General features: G+C 39.3%; 1 protein-coding gene across 4 annotated transcripts in view; it reads right to left on the bottom strand.

Moving 5' to 3' along the window:
- Positions 1-15,182, bottom strand: part of LOC137257330 (trafficking protein particle complex subunit 8-like) — a 45,330-nt gene that overhangs the window by 21,761 nt on the left and 8,387 nt on the right. The window contains exons 5-15 of one of the 4 annotated variants that reach the window (XM_067794612.1): positions 14,769-14,931; positions 13,667-13,705; positions 9,520-9,691; positions 8,092-8,405; positions 7,436-7,545; positions 6,724-6,874; positions 5,954-6,057; positions 4,737-4,848; positions 3,306-3,437; positions 2,174-2,245; positions 1,552-1,704 (exon numbers count right to left, since the gene is read on the bottom strand). In XM_067794612.1, coding sequence (XP_067650713.1) covers positions 1,552-1,704; positions 2,174-2,245; positions 3,306-3,437; positions 4,737-4,848; positions 5,954-6,057; positions 6,724-6,874; positions 7,436-7,545; positions 8,092-8,405; positions 9,520-9,691; positions 13,667-13,705; positions 14,769-14,931 — 1,522 coding nt within the window. The remainder of the gene's footprint in view (positions 1-1,551; positions 1,705-2,173; positions 2,246-3,305; positions 3,438-4,736; positions 4,849-5,953; positions 6,058-6,723; positions 6,875-7,435; positions 7,546-8,091; positions 8,406-9,519; positions 9,692-13,666; positions 13,706-14,768; positions 14,932-15,182) is intronic. The other 3 variants (XM_067794613.1, XM_067794614.1, XM_067794615.1) reach the window with 3 other exon arrangements.

The raw sequence follows: 15,182 nt of genomic DNA, 5'->3' as shown, positions 1-15,182 counted from the left end.
TGCCCTGATTTTATGACATATTAATTATGATGATGGAATTATGAAATAATGAATCAACAGGGTATTTCATGTTAATGTCTACTGGACTATTTATCAAAATGTGATAAATATAGCCAAGAAAGATAACTCTACTTTATTATCATTGTGAATATGATGGCTACATTTTGAACAGACAAGTGAAATCCAAGTTTATTTGCAGCTTGAAACCATAAGTGGAAATTATCTAGTAGCCCATGAACAGGTAAGACACCATTATTGGATTCCCAGAAATGAAAACTGACTTGTCCCAGGCAATGAGATTTTTGAACCCCTGCACACTGAAACGGCTGTACTAAAATGTCACTCCAGGTAAACTAAACATAATGAGGAATGTTTGCTGTTTCACGTGCTAAAGGTGACGGAACAAATTTTATGGATGATCAACTTCTTTATTTTCACAATAGGGACGTTTCGGTATGGATTCTCTTACCGTTTTCAAGCATATCAGAGGACAAGGTGTAACAGTTTATATACAGGTACATGAGATATTGCTGAGGAGATTAACAATAACCACAACATAATTGAGGAGATGAGATAACGAAAACATCAAAGGATATAACTTGAGTTGTTGACATAACCAGTAATTAGTGTTAAGCCAGGGGTGGGGGTGGGAGATTACAGCGTTGAGGAGACCAATTAATAGAGGGTTAGTGATGGAAGCAAGAGATTAATATTTCTTGATTAAAGTGTTGAATTGGTTAGGTAGAAATATACCCTGATCCCTGTTTATAGAAGGGTTGTGTCTGCGTATGTGAATAGCTTCGGCCAATTTTCTGTATAGTCTGTACCTGTACCTGTATATAAACTGTTACACCTTGTTCTCCCATATGCTTGAAAACGGTATAAGAATCCATACCGAAATGTCGCTATTGTGAAAATAAAGAAGTTGATCATCCATAAAATTTGTTCCATCACCTTCAGCTCAGCAACTAAAATGCCTCTAAAACAGTTCACGTGCTAGGCTGTCTGAAAATAGAAGTAACACTATGAGTCATCTGTCAGCAAAATAACAGATATATTGTTACCTGACAGTCTGTAAACAACTGAGTCCAATCAGTCAAGCCACTGATAAGCAGTGGCAACCTTCCATGTCATGGTGTTTCACTGGCTAAAACATTAGTATGCACAAAAACCTCATTGATACAAATCCACTTGTGTTATTAACATGATCAATCTTTGTCACTGCACCTTGCAAAAAATTCAGTTATGGCCAGACTATCCAGTCAATGAAAAACTCTCCTTGCCATGAGTGTACAATGACATGCTTTCCACCAAGTCACCGACTCTCGACCTGAACCATTTGGTTTCCTGATGACTAACATCACTTGTTTGGAAGGTAGTGTAATACAGCTGCCATACAGCTCGAATAGCTTGCTTTGCTATACAACAAACTGATTGTAATCAGAATTCCAGTGGTCAGCTCCAACAAGTATGGAGTACTGTATTCTGCCCCGGCATCACAACAATAGTTAATAAAGAGCTAATGCCAGGCAGTGAGATGGTAGCACTAACCTTATATACAAACAGGTACTCTCTGAGAAAGGCTCCTTGCTGGGCTGCTGGTTGTTTGCTTTCAGCCATCAGAAGGTGCTTGAAGGCAGAGGAAGCATTCTCCAGCTGCTTGAGGTTGAAAGACTGACGTCCAATAGTAAAGTGAATGTGATCCTGGAAATACAAACGAGGAAATCATTTCAGAAATGATTATCTAAAAACATATTATATTTACGGATGAATTTATATGTGCAAACACCATGTCAGAAAAGAAACCTCAGAAATCCAATGCCTTGTGCAAAGGAAACAGTATATACATATTTCTGATATTTAAAACAAGGTTCTAGCCAAAAAACAAATGTGAATTGTTACTTGGATTTATATCCCAATTTGAAAAAGTAGCATTTCTCTGGACAAAATATACACTCAATATTCAGTTAAATGCTCACTGAAACAATATATACACAGTTGTTGTATCAACCTTCCTGCTAAAAAGGAGAGTTCAACTGTCACCAAAACATACATGATGTATGTAAGATAGGATAAGGCTACTTGGCTATGTTTTTAAATTACATTAGTGTTTCACAATACTGATAACCTGTTCATGCACAATCAGCAGGGAAAGGAATACGTGTTGACTGACCTCTGCAAGTGACCAGTACTTGCTCTTGAACACTTGTAATGCTTGCGAGTAGGCCCTCAAGGAGTGCTTGCGCTGTGAACAAATCACATATCTCACAGATGTGAAAACCTTCATATCAAATGTATGTGTGAACAGTTATGTGAAATTGAACTGTATAATCTTTAATGCTAACATATTATACAATAACAACATCATATGTGCGCATTAACCGGAGCAAATGATGCAAAATGTTGAAGCATATCTTTCCAAGTCATAATAACATGTGTTTCATTTGTCTTGCTCTGTGAAATATGTCATGACTCATATTGGTATTGGACCACACTACAATTCTATCTTGTTCATATCATACGTTTGACATAATCTTCAGGATAATTTGTCTTCAGAAAGGACAATCTGTGGTACTTTCTTGCAGTCAGTCTGCAAAGGTTCTTATGTATATTTTCATCACAGCATGATTAATGCTAGCAAATTTTAATATGGTACGAGTGAGTGAGGGAGTGGTATGAGCTCTCCTACCAAATCAACGCTACTCAACTGGCAATTTGTTAACTTATCACTCACTCACCAAATAACAAGTTGAGCAGAGTGAAATGTATTTGCACAATACACTCAACATAGTGAGTGAGTGAGTTTAGTTTTACAGTGCACTAAGCAATTTTCCAGCGATATGGCAGCCATCTGTAAATAACTGAGCCTGAACCAGACAAACCAGTGATCAACAGCATGACCATCATTATACGCAATTGGGATACAATGACATGTATCAACCAAGACATTCTTCAAAATGAACTCCCCAATTCCCTCCTCTTAGTTTAGACCAGTTTAGAAACATTCTTACTTAAACAAGCTTTCCTTACATGTGTACTTTTCCATCCAATTCTTTAAGAGAAATGCACAAAGTGCCCTTTCGGAGATAAGCACTATATAAATGCTATCCACTATTATTATTATTCCATTCAACATACAATGACATGTCTCCCTGAAAGTAACGTGAAATAGTAAGTAGTGACAGAAAGGTATTTGAATATTTTCCACATACTGACACATAACCATCCAAGTCACAATTGAGACAGCATAATCCATTTTGCTACCTCAAATATTAACCCAAACCCAAACTGGCTAATATACATACCTGCCCAGCCTTGTTAAATCTGTGCCCTGCCAGGATCATATGAAATGCATATTTTCGCACCATTGGCGTCTTCATGTTGATGAAGCAATGAGCTCCTTGCTCAAGGAATAGGGCGCTGGACAAGTCGGAATCCTACAACATGTGCATGCCAATTCTGCCATTGAAAAACTGGAGATAAACCCACACCAAACAGGATATTGAAAAACATTAACAAACAAACATCACAGTTAAAACATTCAGAAGGATGTTTGCCAAAAAGACAGTTGTATTGGTGACAGTACAATCAAACACACCATGATTGAAATATGATAGCGAAAAATGACACAGATTTATTTAGCCTTCCAAAGTAAGCGTGTTTTGCTGGCAGAAAGAAAAAAAAAATTTTATTCGTTAAAAAGTAGAATGTATATAAAGATTCAATACTCAGCAGTATTGTTAGACTCTAATTTCACTATATTCAATACAATATTGGTATTACAGCCTCACCACATATAGGAACTGTAATCAGGAACACTACCCAAGGAACCTCTAAGTGCTTTTGTTTCACAAAACAATGAACTGGATAAGTGGACAGAAAGTATATGCATGTATACTTTTCTTTTTAAACTTCTTGCATGCATTACACATTCATAAAGAAAGGTTTAGAGACAACACTAAAATTTCTGAAACCTTGGCATCACACCCTACCCAACCAAAACCAGAACAGAGGGATCACCATAAACCTCACTCACAAGAAAACCCCACACACCGTTAGGTCTACTGATACTATCAACTACAAGCACTTCTAGATTAGAAATAGCACTCAAACAGCAGATGTGAGAACATCAGGTGAACTGAAGTTTCAGATCATTCACACGTTGACTGCCTCTGACGAATATGCTCATGGTATCAGTTCTGTTCGAATTTGCCACTACGGGTTATATTGTAGCTCTATCAGTGGTGTTTTAAAACAAGTTTCACATGTTGGCAACATAGGCAGAAGAAACCAGTGTCACCTGGCGTTCTTTGTTACTGCTAGAAGATGCTTGCTTCTTGTGCCTGTTTGCCAACATGTGAAATTTGTTTTAAAATATCACTGATATAGCTACGAGATAACTTGTATTGGCAAATTTGATCAGAATTGATCCTGTAAGTATACTCTGCCAGATGGTGGCAGTCGACGTGCAAAACTAAACAAATTAGTTTTGCAAAAGACAAAAGTAATTCAGTTTGGTACATACTACATAATGTTACTTTCCAAATGAATTCATGACATACATGGACCATGGACCATGGACCATGGACCATGATACTGTTAGTCAAAACCTGCTTTCCGGACTTCCTTTGTCTCAATGACACAATAACTGAAACTGTCAGCCAATACGCACATATTTCTCACATCAGTTCCCCAGCGTTGTGATAAGCTCCTAGGAAGTAAAAGCAAAAACTAACCCCCACCTCATTGGTCATTTTGAGGAACTGCATTGCAGCCTCCCCGTACATTCCCCGACACTTGAGAGCCTCGGTGCTGACTAGAGTGGCCCGGACGGCATACTGGAAGTTCCTGGAACCAAAATACATGTATGACAGGGCCATTCTGTGTGTGTTTGACTACTACAAAATCTTATTACAATCTGCACTCTGCTTCACAGAAAAGAGTGAGTGAGTGAGTTTAGTTTTATGCCGCACTCAACAATATTCCAGCTATATGTTGGCGGTCTGTAAATAATCGAGTCTGAACCAGACAATCCAGTGATCAACAGCATGAGCATCCATCTGCGCAATTAGGAACCAATGACATGTGTCAACGAAGTCAGCGAGCCTGACCACCTGATCCCGTTAGCCGCCTATCATGACAAGCATAGTCTCCTTTTTATGGCAGGCATAGGTTGCTGAAGGCCTATTCTACCCCGGACCTTCCCGGATTCACACAAAAGAAGATAGTCATACATCATCAGACTGTGTTACGAAGATTTTATGACAGCTTCCAACAGTAAGAATTCCATACAACACGAAATGGGTGAGTGAGTGGGTAATTGGGTAGGAAAGTGGGTGAGTGAGTGGGTAATTGGGTAGGAAAGTGGGTGAGTGAGTGGGTAATTGGGTAGGAAAGTGGGTGAGTGAGTGAGTAAATGGATGGGAAAGTGGGTGAGTAGGTGGATGAGGTGATTCACGAGTAGGTGAGTGAGTGGGTAACTGGGTAAGAAAGTGGATGAATGGGTGGATGAGGTGGTGCATGATTGGGTGAGTTGGTGAGCCGAGTGGTAATTGTGTAAGAAAGTGGGTGAGTATATGGATGAGGTGGTGGATCAGCTGGTGCATGATTGGGGGAGTTGGTGAGTGGGTAATTGTGTAAGGAAAAGGGTGAGTAGATGGATGAGGTGGTGGATGAGCTGGTGCATGATTGGGTGAGTGAATGGGTGAGTGGGTAATTCAGAGTATAAAGGGATGGATGGGCGGGAAGGCTCCAGGGAAGGCGTCAGACTGATAGATGAGTAAGCGACGGTGCGCCCCCATTACAGGTTATTCAAGGCATATTACATCATTGCATGGCAAGAAATAACTGTATCCACATATGGAATCTTAAGCATGGCAACATAGCACAATACCTCAGATCTACCCTACCACCCCTCATTGATGCAAGTCAGTGACAGCATCCTGTTCCCTACCTGCATGTTGTCAAGTAGGTGGTGATGGCAGATTCCATGTAGTGGTGGGGGTATTGTCTTTGACTCTGACTCCCCAACATGAAGATAGACAAGCTGGCCATTTCCTGAAATATTAGACAGCATATACTGTACATCATACAACAAAATACACAGAAAGTCTTAAATAACACTCTTGGTTTTCTCTTGTAATGCATAGAATACTGTCTTTTTGAATAACTTCCACAAAAATACAAAATTTGAAAAGCAGTCTGCTAATAGATAACAGCAAGCACAAGTCTAAATTTAAACACATCATGTCAGCACAATTCCAGTTATGTCATGGTGAATTGCATGTTTTTTTTATTAAATACTCTTGCAAACTGACAGCAGTCTTAAAACAGAGAGTCTGTTTGAGAGTGAAATTGGCTTCACACATTGCACCCATGTGGGGAGTCAAATCTGGGTCTTCAGAAAGATGAGCAAACACCTTGAGCATTAGGTTACCCACCCCATTCAGTCTGGATGAGGCAGTTCTGAGACTGAAATGATGATCTATGTAATCATATAAATCGATGTATGCAACTGCAAGTCTGACCCCCTGGTCCTGTTAGCTGTCTCTTATAGGAAGCACGGGTTCAAGAACAGATCGAATCCAAATCTTCATGGATTATCCAGTGCGCAAATAATAGAGAGTGGGTCAGACAAACCAGTGACTGTAAGCATCATCACATTATGCTACCTTGACATGAAGATCTTAATGGGCTGAATTAACAATGACGTTAATGTCTCACCAAAGCTCCAGCAAAATGCAACCATGCATGATCATTGTTGAAGTCTCTCTTAGCCGTGTGGTATGTGTGGTAGGCATAGTCGTACATTTGGAAGAGGAATGCCAAGTCTGCAAGTCGCCGTAGCTGAAGTTCGGGTGCTTCAGATGTGTACCTGCAATATTAATGGCACTAGTGAAAAACATATACAAGCACTGCCCTGTCCATTCTATGACAGTGTAATCATTATACATTTGTAATGCACTGGCATCCAAGCAATCCATGCTCAGAATGTAGCACAGTGATATTTGAAAAGGCTATGCCCTACAAATATGTTTTTAAGTGTGATTTGAATGTGACAAGGTCAGTTCAGTCCCTGAGATTCCGTGGAAGCTTGTTCGAGGTCACTGCAGTGCTGCATGGGCAAAAGATCTGTTTCCATAATGCACTGTTCGCATTTTAGGGTAACAATCAGATCTTTATCTTGAGAACAATGTGAACGAGAAGACTTGTACAGAGAGAGAAGACTGGATAAATATGTATGGGCAGTTCCAGACTGACAACTAATGACTCTTCACAATAACAGGATTTTTTGTTTGACTATGTCGCCACGGTATCAGCGCTGAACTGAACAGACACTGTTTCAACAGCCTAGGTGCAACTGGGAAAGTATGGTAAATTCAGGCCTCAGCATCAGTTTGCCAGCAAGTTGAAGGGAAATGAGTTTGCTACTAACACTACAGATGTATTCTGGGAAGCCTGTATGGGTCCTGATGGTTTGTTGGTACCGAACCACTTTTTGGTGGCACTGAAGATGGATCTATGGATTCCCTTCCTGGACGTCAGCTGCAACATGGAATGATAGATCACAATAACATTATTTAACTTTCTGGGTTAACCCTTTCAGGTTCAGGTAGGTACATTCTGGGTTTACTTCTATTCATATTAAACCATACAATGCCTTCTGACAAATACAACTAGAGTTCCAAACATCCCCATCTCACATGTTAGACATCCCAAAGAATCTTGATGCAGATGTTTCATGGAATTGTGACTTAAGTTTTTTCATTGGGACTTAAGTCTACATCTAGAATGGACACCTGATCGGTGACAAATTTGGTATTATGACATAGTAGAACAACCACCTCATTTAATAGCATACTGTGGCCATATTACACAGATTAAACAGATCCAACAGATTAATCATTTTGAAGTAGGTGCACATAACATAACCCATACTTTGTTATTTTTTCCAATGGCATGAGTAAAACTGAGAGAGATAAAGATGTTGGATCCTTAAATCACCAAAGGTCATAATGACATCATGACAAAGGAAACATGAAGGGCTCTCCCAGAGTACACAAGGTACAACCAAACTATCAGTACATTCACCTGCTCATTCAGCATTCTCATCTGTTTCTCTGCCCAAGGTATAAGGGATCGCACCACAAACTCGTGCATGAAGATGCGAAGGCGGTCCATGTCGCTTGTGGTGAGACAGACGCCGTGGACACGCAGCTTGCTCTTCTCCTGCCCTGCTGCCGAGCCAGTGCTCTTACCATCCTGGTAGCCATTGGCTGCTGCTGTAGCATCCCCATCGTGGGATATACTGGATTGTTCTACCTGAGCTTGGGTCTCCGTGGAGTGGAATGCTAGTGGGTGATCCATCAACATCTCATTATTGCTAGTGTTGGTTTCATTTAAATCTGAGAAAAACATCAAAATATAACTGTATGATATCTGCAACCAGTCTCACATGCTTTCCTTTCAATATGCAAAATGGTATGAAAAACACAACAATGTCAAATGCAACAGGTTTCATTCACCTCGCTTGTGCCACTACCAGATCTTCAGCCGGAACTGGGTGGTTGGTTGATTTGTTATGCATTGCCAAACTCAGCAATATTAGGGCCTGATTCTGGACCAGACAATCCAGTGATCAACAACATGAGCATAGGTCTCCTCAATTGGGGAATGATGATATGTGCTAAACAAATGGCAGGAAAATGACATATTGCAGTAAAATACTTGACATGGTGACCAATCAGTAATCGCCAAGCGGTTATCCAGGCCATCTATTAGGTTGTGTACTTGTATGAATGATACAGGGAACCTTAACCAAGTTGGACTGGAAAGGTCACACTACCCTCATACACACTTGATGAAGAAGTACAGATGTTTCGGGGCAATCACTGCTAACAAAACATGCACATATGAATATACACAGTTAATTTAAGGTGTGTCCACTTGATGAGTGAGTCAGTGAGTTTAGTTTTAATCCGCACTCGGCAATATTCCAGCTATATGGCGGCGGTCTGTAAATAATTCAGTCTGGACCAGACAATCTAGTGATCAATAACATGAGCATCGACCTGCACAATTTGAAACCAATGACATATATATATCAACCAAGTCAGCGAGCCTGGCTACCCGATCCCGTTAGTTGCCCTTTACGACAAGCACAGCCGCCTTTTATGGCAAGCATGGGTTGCTGAAGGCCTATTCTACCCCACGACCTTCATGGGTCGTCCACTTAACGTCTGAGAACAGCCTGCAGAGTAGTAAACTGGAAGCCATGATCATCAGAATGGAGCTGACAGACCGAGGATCATCAGATCATGATGCAACTAACTGATCCAACTTAACACCACAAACTGAAGCTGCTCGCTGAACTACATGATCCTGACACAATTCACGACAACAAGGTTGAAATGACAATTACTAGCCAGAGATCTCAGACTCAAGACAGCTAAATGCAGTCAACTCTACAGCTAACGGCCATTTATCAGCTGCTTTATCTGTCCCTACCAGAATCTCTACCTGTAAGACTAGAGGAATGAACTGTGGAGATCTTGTCAGAAATAACATCTGGTGTGCTCTCGATCACTGAGGTCTCGAGGTCAGGGATGGTGGAGGTGAGTCTTGCCTCTGACAGATGGGATGGAAAGCTTGCATCATCCTGCAGTGGCAACCCGTCGTACTCAACACCCTCCTGGAGAAGCAGACGACATATGATGGACATTATCTCTTAAGGAATAAACAGTGAAACTGTGTTGGTGAGTATTCTGTCTGTCCGAAGCATCACCCGCCAGGCAGTTACTGTGGGAACGTGTACATATAGATAAAATGATTTCAAAAGCCTAAATATTTCAAAATCTAGACATAGAAACCGATTCAGCCAGACATACACAGATAAAGGGATCATCTTGCATGATGTCCTAGTGACTGGATCTGTAATATGGACTGTAGATTAAGAAATATCTGGCAGCTGAAAACATTAAACTTTCTAAGTCAGCCAACAACCATGTTATTATGCTTGCACACCAATTTCACTAAAGAGACAATAAAAAATAACTACCTCCACTAGAATGATAAAGTTTCTGATCCATACTTTTCATAATTTAGGGAAATAAATTCTGTTAGAAAGTATCCAAACAATTCCCTTCATAATATTTCACTAATGCACAGATAATTTTTTAACTTCACTCAGTCTGAAACTACTTATCCATAATAAGATGCTTATGAATGAAAGTTAACGGTGTGGAATTAGTGAGGGAAGGGATTAAGTGTCATCAGTGATCACAGGACAACAGCTATATCACAATTTGTTCACCCTCAAATGGCAGCAATACGTATCTGAACCTGCTCAGAGGAAAATAACATGGCCTCAAGTCTGGTGTAAACGTTATTGAAAATTTCCAAAACTGGAATTAAATGTTTCCCAATTTATATTAATGTGTAGAGCAAAATGGAAGCTATATAAAGTGTTTCATACAAATAACCAGACTTTTACTGAGAACAGAATGAACAACTGGAAACAGGTTGTAACACTTAGTCATGCAGCATTGCTATGAGAGTCTAAAAATATCACATAAAAATATGTCTAATTCTAAATTTCAAAAAATAAAAATATAGTTAGAACAAATTAATTTTCTTCGAAATTTGCCATCAAAGAGCACTTAAACTGGAATGAAGATAAAATTCCTGCTGTGTCATAGCTGCATAACAGATATATCACAACTGTTTAACATATATATCGCACCTGTAAAATGTGTATCACAGCTGTAAAATAAATATCACAGCTGTGAAACATATAAGACAGCTGTAAAACAGATATATCACAGTTGTATCTCAACACTGCTGCCATTTGAGAACATCCTCAGAGCTTATCACAGCTCTCAAACTCTAATACAGCTCTAAAGGACACTGTTCCAGCTTTATTCCATGAACTCTCTCACAGTCATATGATATCTCTAGAACTAAAGTGCTTTAAAAAAGTTGCTCCACAGCAACTAGTTGTAAAACAGCTCTTGGCACCATCACCAATCTGGTTACCAACTGACTGTTACCATGGTTACTAAGAATTTACCCTATGAATCAGCTCATCAGGCCATTATAACCATCATTGGTCATCATATTCATGAAATGACATGTTAACCTTCACTGTATGATGACACTGATGACAGGGACAGTTATCAGTGGACTTAGCTGACACAAGGACTCGATATGGAGAGGGGTAGGGGTGTAGCTGAACCACACTTTTCCATAGCAGAATACATGCAGCATTAACACGACAACATTGACCTGAATTTCCACATAAATGAAATGGAGATCAAAAGCCCTGCAAAATCATGCACTAGTCTGAGCTGTTATCAAATCTATTTAATAAAATCCACATCATTAATATATTCATTGAAAAGAGCAACAGATGTCGGGTAATGATAAACACACAACATCTAACAAATGAAACCTGTGATTCTTGTTCTAACCAGTCATTCATTATTCATGACATTACTTCATACACACAGGGAAGGTGACAGGAAAATCTATTTTCAGATGAAAACTTAATATTGTGTCATGGGATTGGTGTTTCAGGGTTTCTCAACAGATTTAGAAACTTCACTGAACTGATCAATTTGAAAAAAATCAACAGAAATCCACAGATCGGCGGAAATTGCCATCCCAGTAAACGGACTTGGAAGCATTTTCTGTATCACTTACTTTTACATTCTGTATCACTTACTTTTACATTCTGTATCATTTACTTTTGCATTCTGTATCACTTACTTTTGCATTCTGTATCACTTACTTTTACATTCTGTATCACTTACTTTTACATTCTGTACCACTTACTTTTACATTCTGTACCACTTACTTTTACATTCTGTACCACTTACTTTACATTCTGTACCACTTACTTTTACATGCTGTATCACTTACTTTTACATTCTGTACCACTCACCTTTACATTCTGTACCTCTTACTTTTACATGCTGTACCACTTACTTTACATTCTGTACCACTTACTTTACATTCTGTACCACTTACTTTTACATGCTGTATCACTTACTTTACATTCTGTACCACTTACTTTTACATGCTGTATCACTTACTTTACATTCTGTACCACTTACTTTTACATGCTGTATCACTTACTTTACATTCTGTACCACTTACTTTTACATGCTGTACCACTTACTTTACATTCTGTACCACTTACTTTACATTCTGTACCACTTACTTTTACATGCTGTATCACTTACTTTACATTCTGTACCACTTACTTTTACATGCTGTACCACTTACTTTACATTCTGTACCACTTACTTTTACATGCTGTACCACTTACTTTACATTCTGTACCACTTACTTTACATTCTGTACCACTTACTTTTACATGCTGTATCACTTACTTTACATTCTGTACCACTTACTTTTACATTCTGTACCACTTACTTTTACATGCTGTATCACTTACTTTACATTCTGTATCACTTACTTTTACATGCTGTATCACTTACTTTTACATGGATATTCATTCTGATAGTGTCAACCATTGATGTTTGCATATTTGTTGTTCAATACTGCACTCATCAACAGGGATTCAAAAATCCTATTGATCCCAATGCCCGGGACGAGTCAGTTCTCATCTTGGGCAATCAAATAATGCTATCTTACTTGTCTGTGGACTACTAGATCATTACTGCTAACAATTTCAGACTGCAAATGGACATGGATTTCATTTCATGTCTGCTCACAATGTACCTATTAAGTTTCACAATGACAGTTACGTTTCTTTTCTATTAATCATTTCTCAATAAACAGTCCAGTAAACATTAACATCAAATACTGTGTTTATTTATTCTTTCATAATTGCATCATTATGATAATGTCATAAGAATCAGGAAAAGTGGAAAATTAGTAAGGACAAGGGACTTCCTAAAAGTCACTTGCCCTGTTGCAAGTTGCATTTAAAATAAATTTTTAACCATTGCATCAGTATTCAAGCTATATGGCAACAGTCTGGGAGTAATTGAGTCTGGACCTGCCTATCCAATGACCAACATCAGAGCACTGATCTACGCAGTTGAATACAATGACCTTTGTTGAGTAAGTTAGCAATCCTGACCACCTGATCCTGTTATTCACCTCTGACAAGAGCATGGCTTCCTCAAAGAACAATTCTGATCTGATCAGCATGAGCTGAACCTTGATATTCCTGTTATATGACAGAGGTCTGTACCTATTCTGCAATGGAATTCTGGAATGGAATCTCCTTCAAGGAAACATGCAGTCAACACCATTGTATCTTTTCACTTTTTGTAAAGAAATCAAACACAGAAAAAAAAATCAAAGGTACAGTAATGAAACAAAAGCCAGTTCATAAAAAACAACACTAGCTGCAGATAAAAGAACACATTTCTATTTTGAAAGTGAAAGAGGAGACACACTGAAGACATCTTAATAAGGAAATGAGCTGAAAAACAGGTGATGAAATACAAAAGTAGATTTCTCAAGGAAATTACAGTAGAAAAATGTCTCCACTAAAGCTGAAGTATCCCCGAGTTGTGAGCATGCAACAGAGAAAGCTGAACGACGACAATGTGTCACACGAGTGATGGAAGCGATGAAAGTGTGACACTAGCAGAGCTCCCCACATGCAGGCTGACGGCGCCGGCAGACTTACCCAGGTGATGAAGTAGCGGGGTGTGTGGGATTTCACCGGCTGGAAGAACGGAGCAAGTTACACCAAATGCCTTCTGTGGTTCATTTCTAAGTGTCACTTAAGCATTGCCTACATTCAACTAGGGGTCAAGGGGAGGCAATCAATTTGGCTCACTTGTCTCAAGATTTGTTAACAATAACTAATCTTTGTTGATTACTGTAGTGTGAGAGAGAAGTGGGTTCTGTGCTACTTTTGCAACATTCAAGAGACCTTACACATTATACCCATGTACAGAATCAAACTCAGATCTCTCATGTGACAAGTCAATGCTTCAACCACTGGGCTTCCCTAAAATCACTACCATACATGTTAAGGCAGGACCTTGCATTCTTGGAGATCACATGCTTCTTAATTCCGATCTCTGGATTGCATGGATATTTGACCTCATTGGTCTTTCCTGGTAGCACTGGAACTCATACTCAATAACCATCATAATCGTTTATGTGTGTGTGATGTATGGTCAAACTGACGTTAAATGCTGCACGCTGCAATACTCCACCTGTGGCCACAGTGTATAAATAATCAAGTCTAGCCTGAAAATCTGTTGATTGACACAGATAAGGGTTCACACTATAAGGGTATGATATTACACAAGTAACTATGATTGACCACCAATCCCTCTAGTCACACTTACGATTTACTCTACAGGTTACTGCGGGCTTTTTCTTACCTGAAATCTCCACGGGGTGTGTGGTTTGTATTGATTACATCATACATGCTGGTTTGATGATACTAAGTGTCAGTGTAACATATCACTAAAACAGTCACCTACACATTTATATCATACTACTCAAAATGGCAACAGTAACAATACATCCATGGATTGTCAAGTACGACAACTCATCATAGTACACAAAACATTATCATTATTAAATGAGCATTTCCCAACCATATCAAATTTACCATGAAACGCAAACAGCACACTGCAAAATGTTCCTGCTGTACTGAAGGACCCATGTTCAAATCAATGGTAGCCATTTATTAGCAGTATATGTTTTGACCTGAGTAATTGTAATTGGTAGACAGCCCTTGTTACTGTTACAGCTCACTGGTCACTACTCACCTGCACTTCAGGGGCTTTGGGCAGGAACTGACTCCAGGGATCTGGGAGAGAGGCTTCTGGCTTCATGTTCTCCACAGTCTGGAGGGACCGTGAGTTGATCTGGAGTAGGTGGCAGCACTGAGACCCAAAAGTTGTCTTCATACTTTGGTAGTATGCTTCAGCCCTGTCAAATAAACCAGAGTTTCTGACTGGATAATGTAAACTGGAGAATAAGCAAAGAAAATACTTTATGAGAGTTGGTCATGTAGTACCTTAATACGTAATATATGACTACATGAGGGAGTAAGTTACATTAATTTTATGCCACACAGCAATATTCCGGCAATATGGCTTGAGTCTGGATCATACAGTCCTGTGATCAACATTATGAACATCAGTCTACACATTTGGGATATGATGACATGTGTCAACCAA

The sequence above is a fragment of the Haliotis asinina genome, chromosome 12 (assembly GCF_037392515.1).
Source record: "Haliotis asinina isolate JCU_RB_2024 chromosome 12, JCU_Hal_asi_v2, whole genome shotgun sequence".
Classification (NCBI taxonomy): Eukaryota; Metazoa; Mollusca; class Gastropoda; order Lepetellida; family Haliotidae; genus Haliotis; species Haliotis asinina.
The sequence above is the reverse complement of the archived record's forward strand: the minus strand, read 5'-3'. Positions and strand labels throughout refer to the sequence as shown.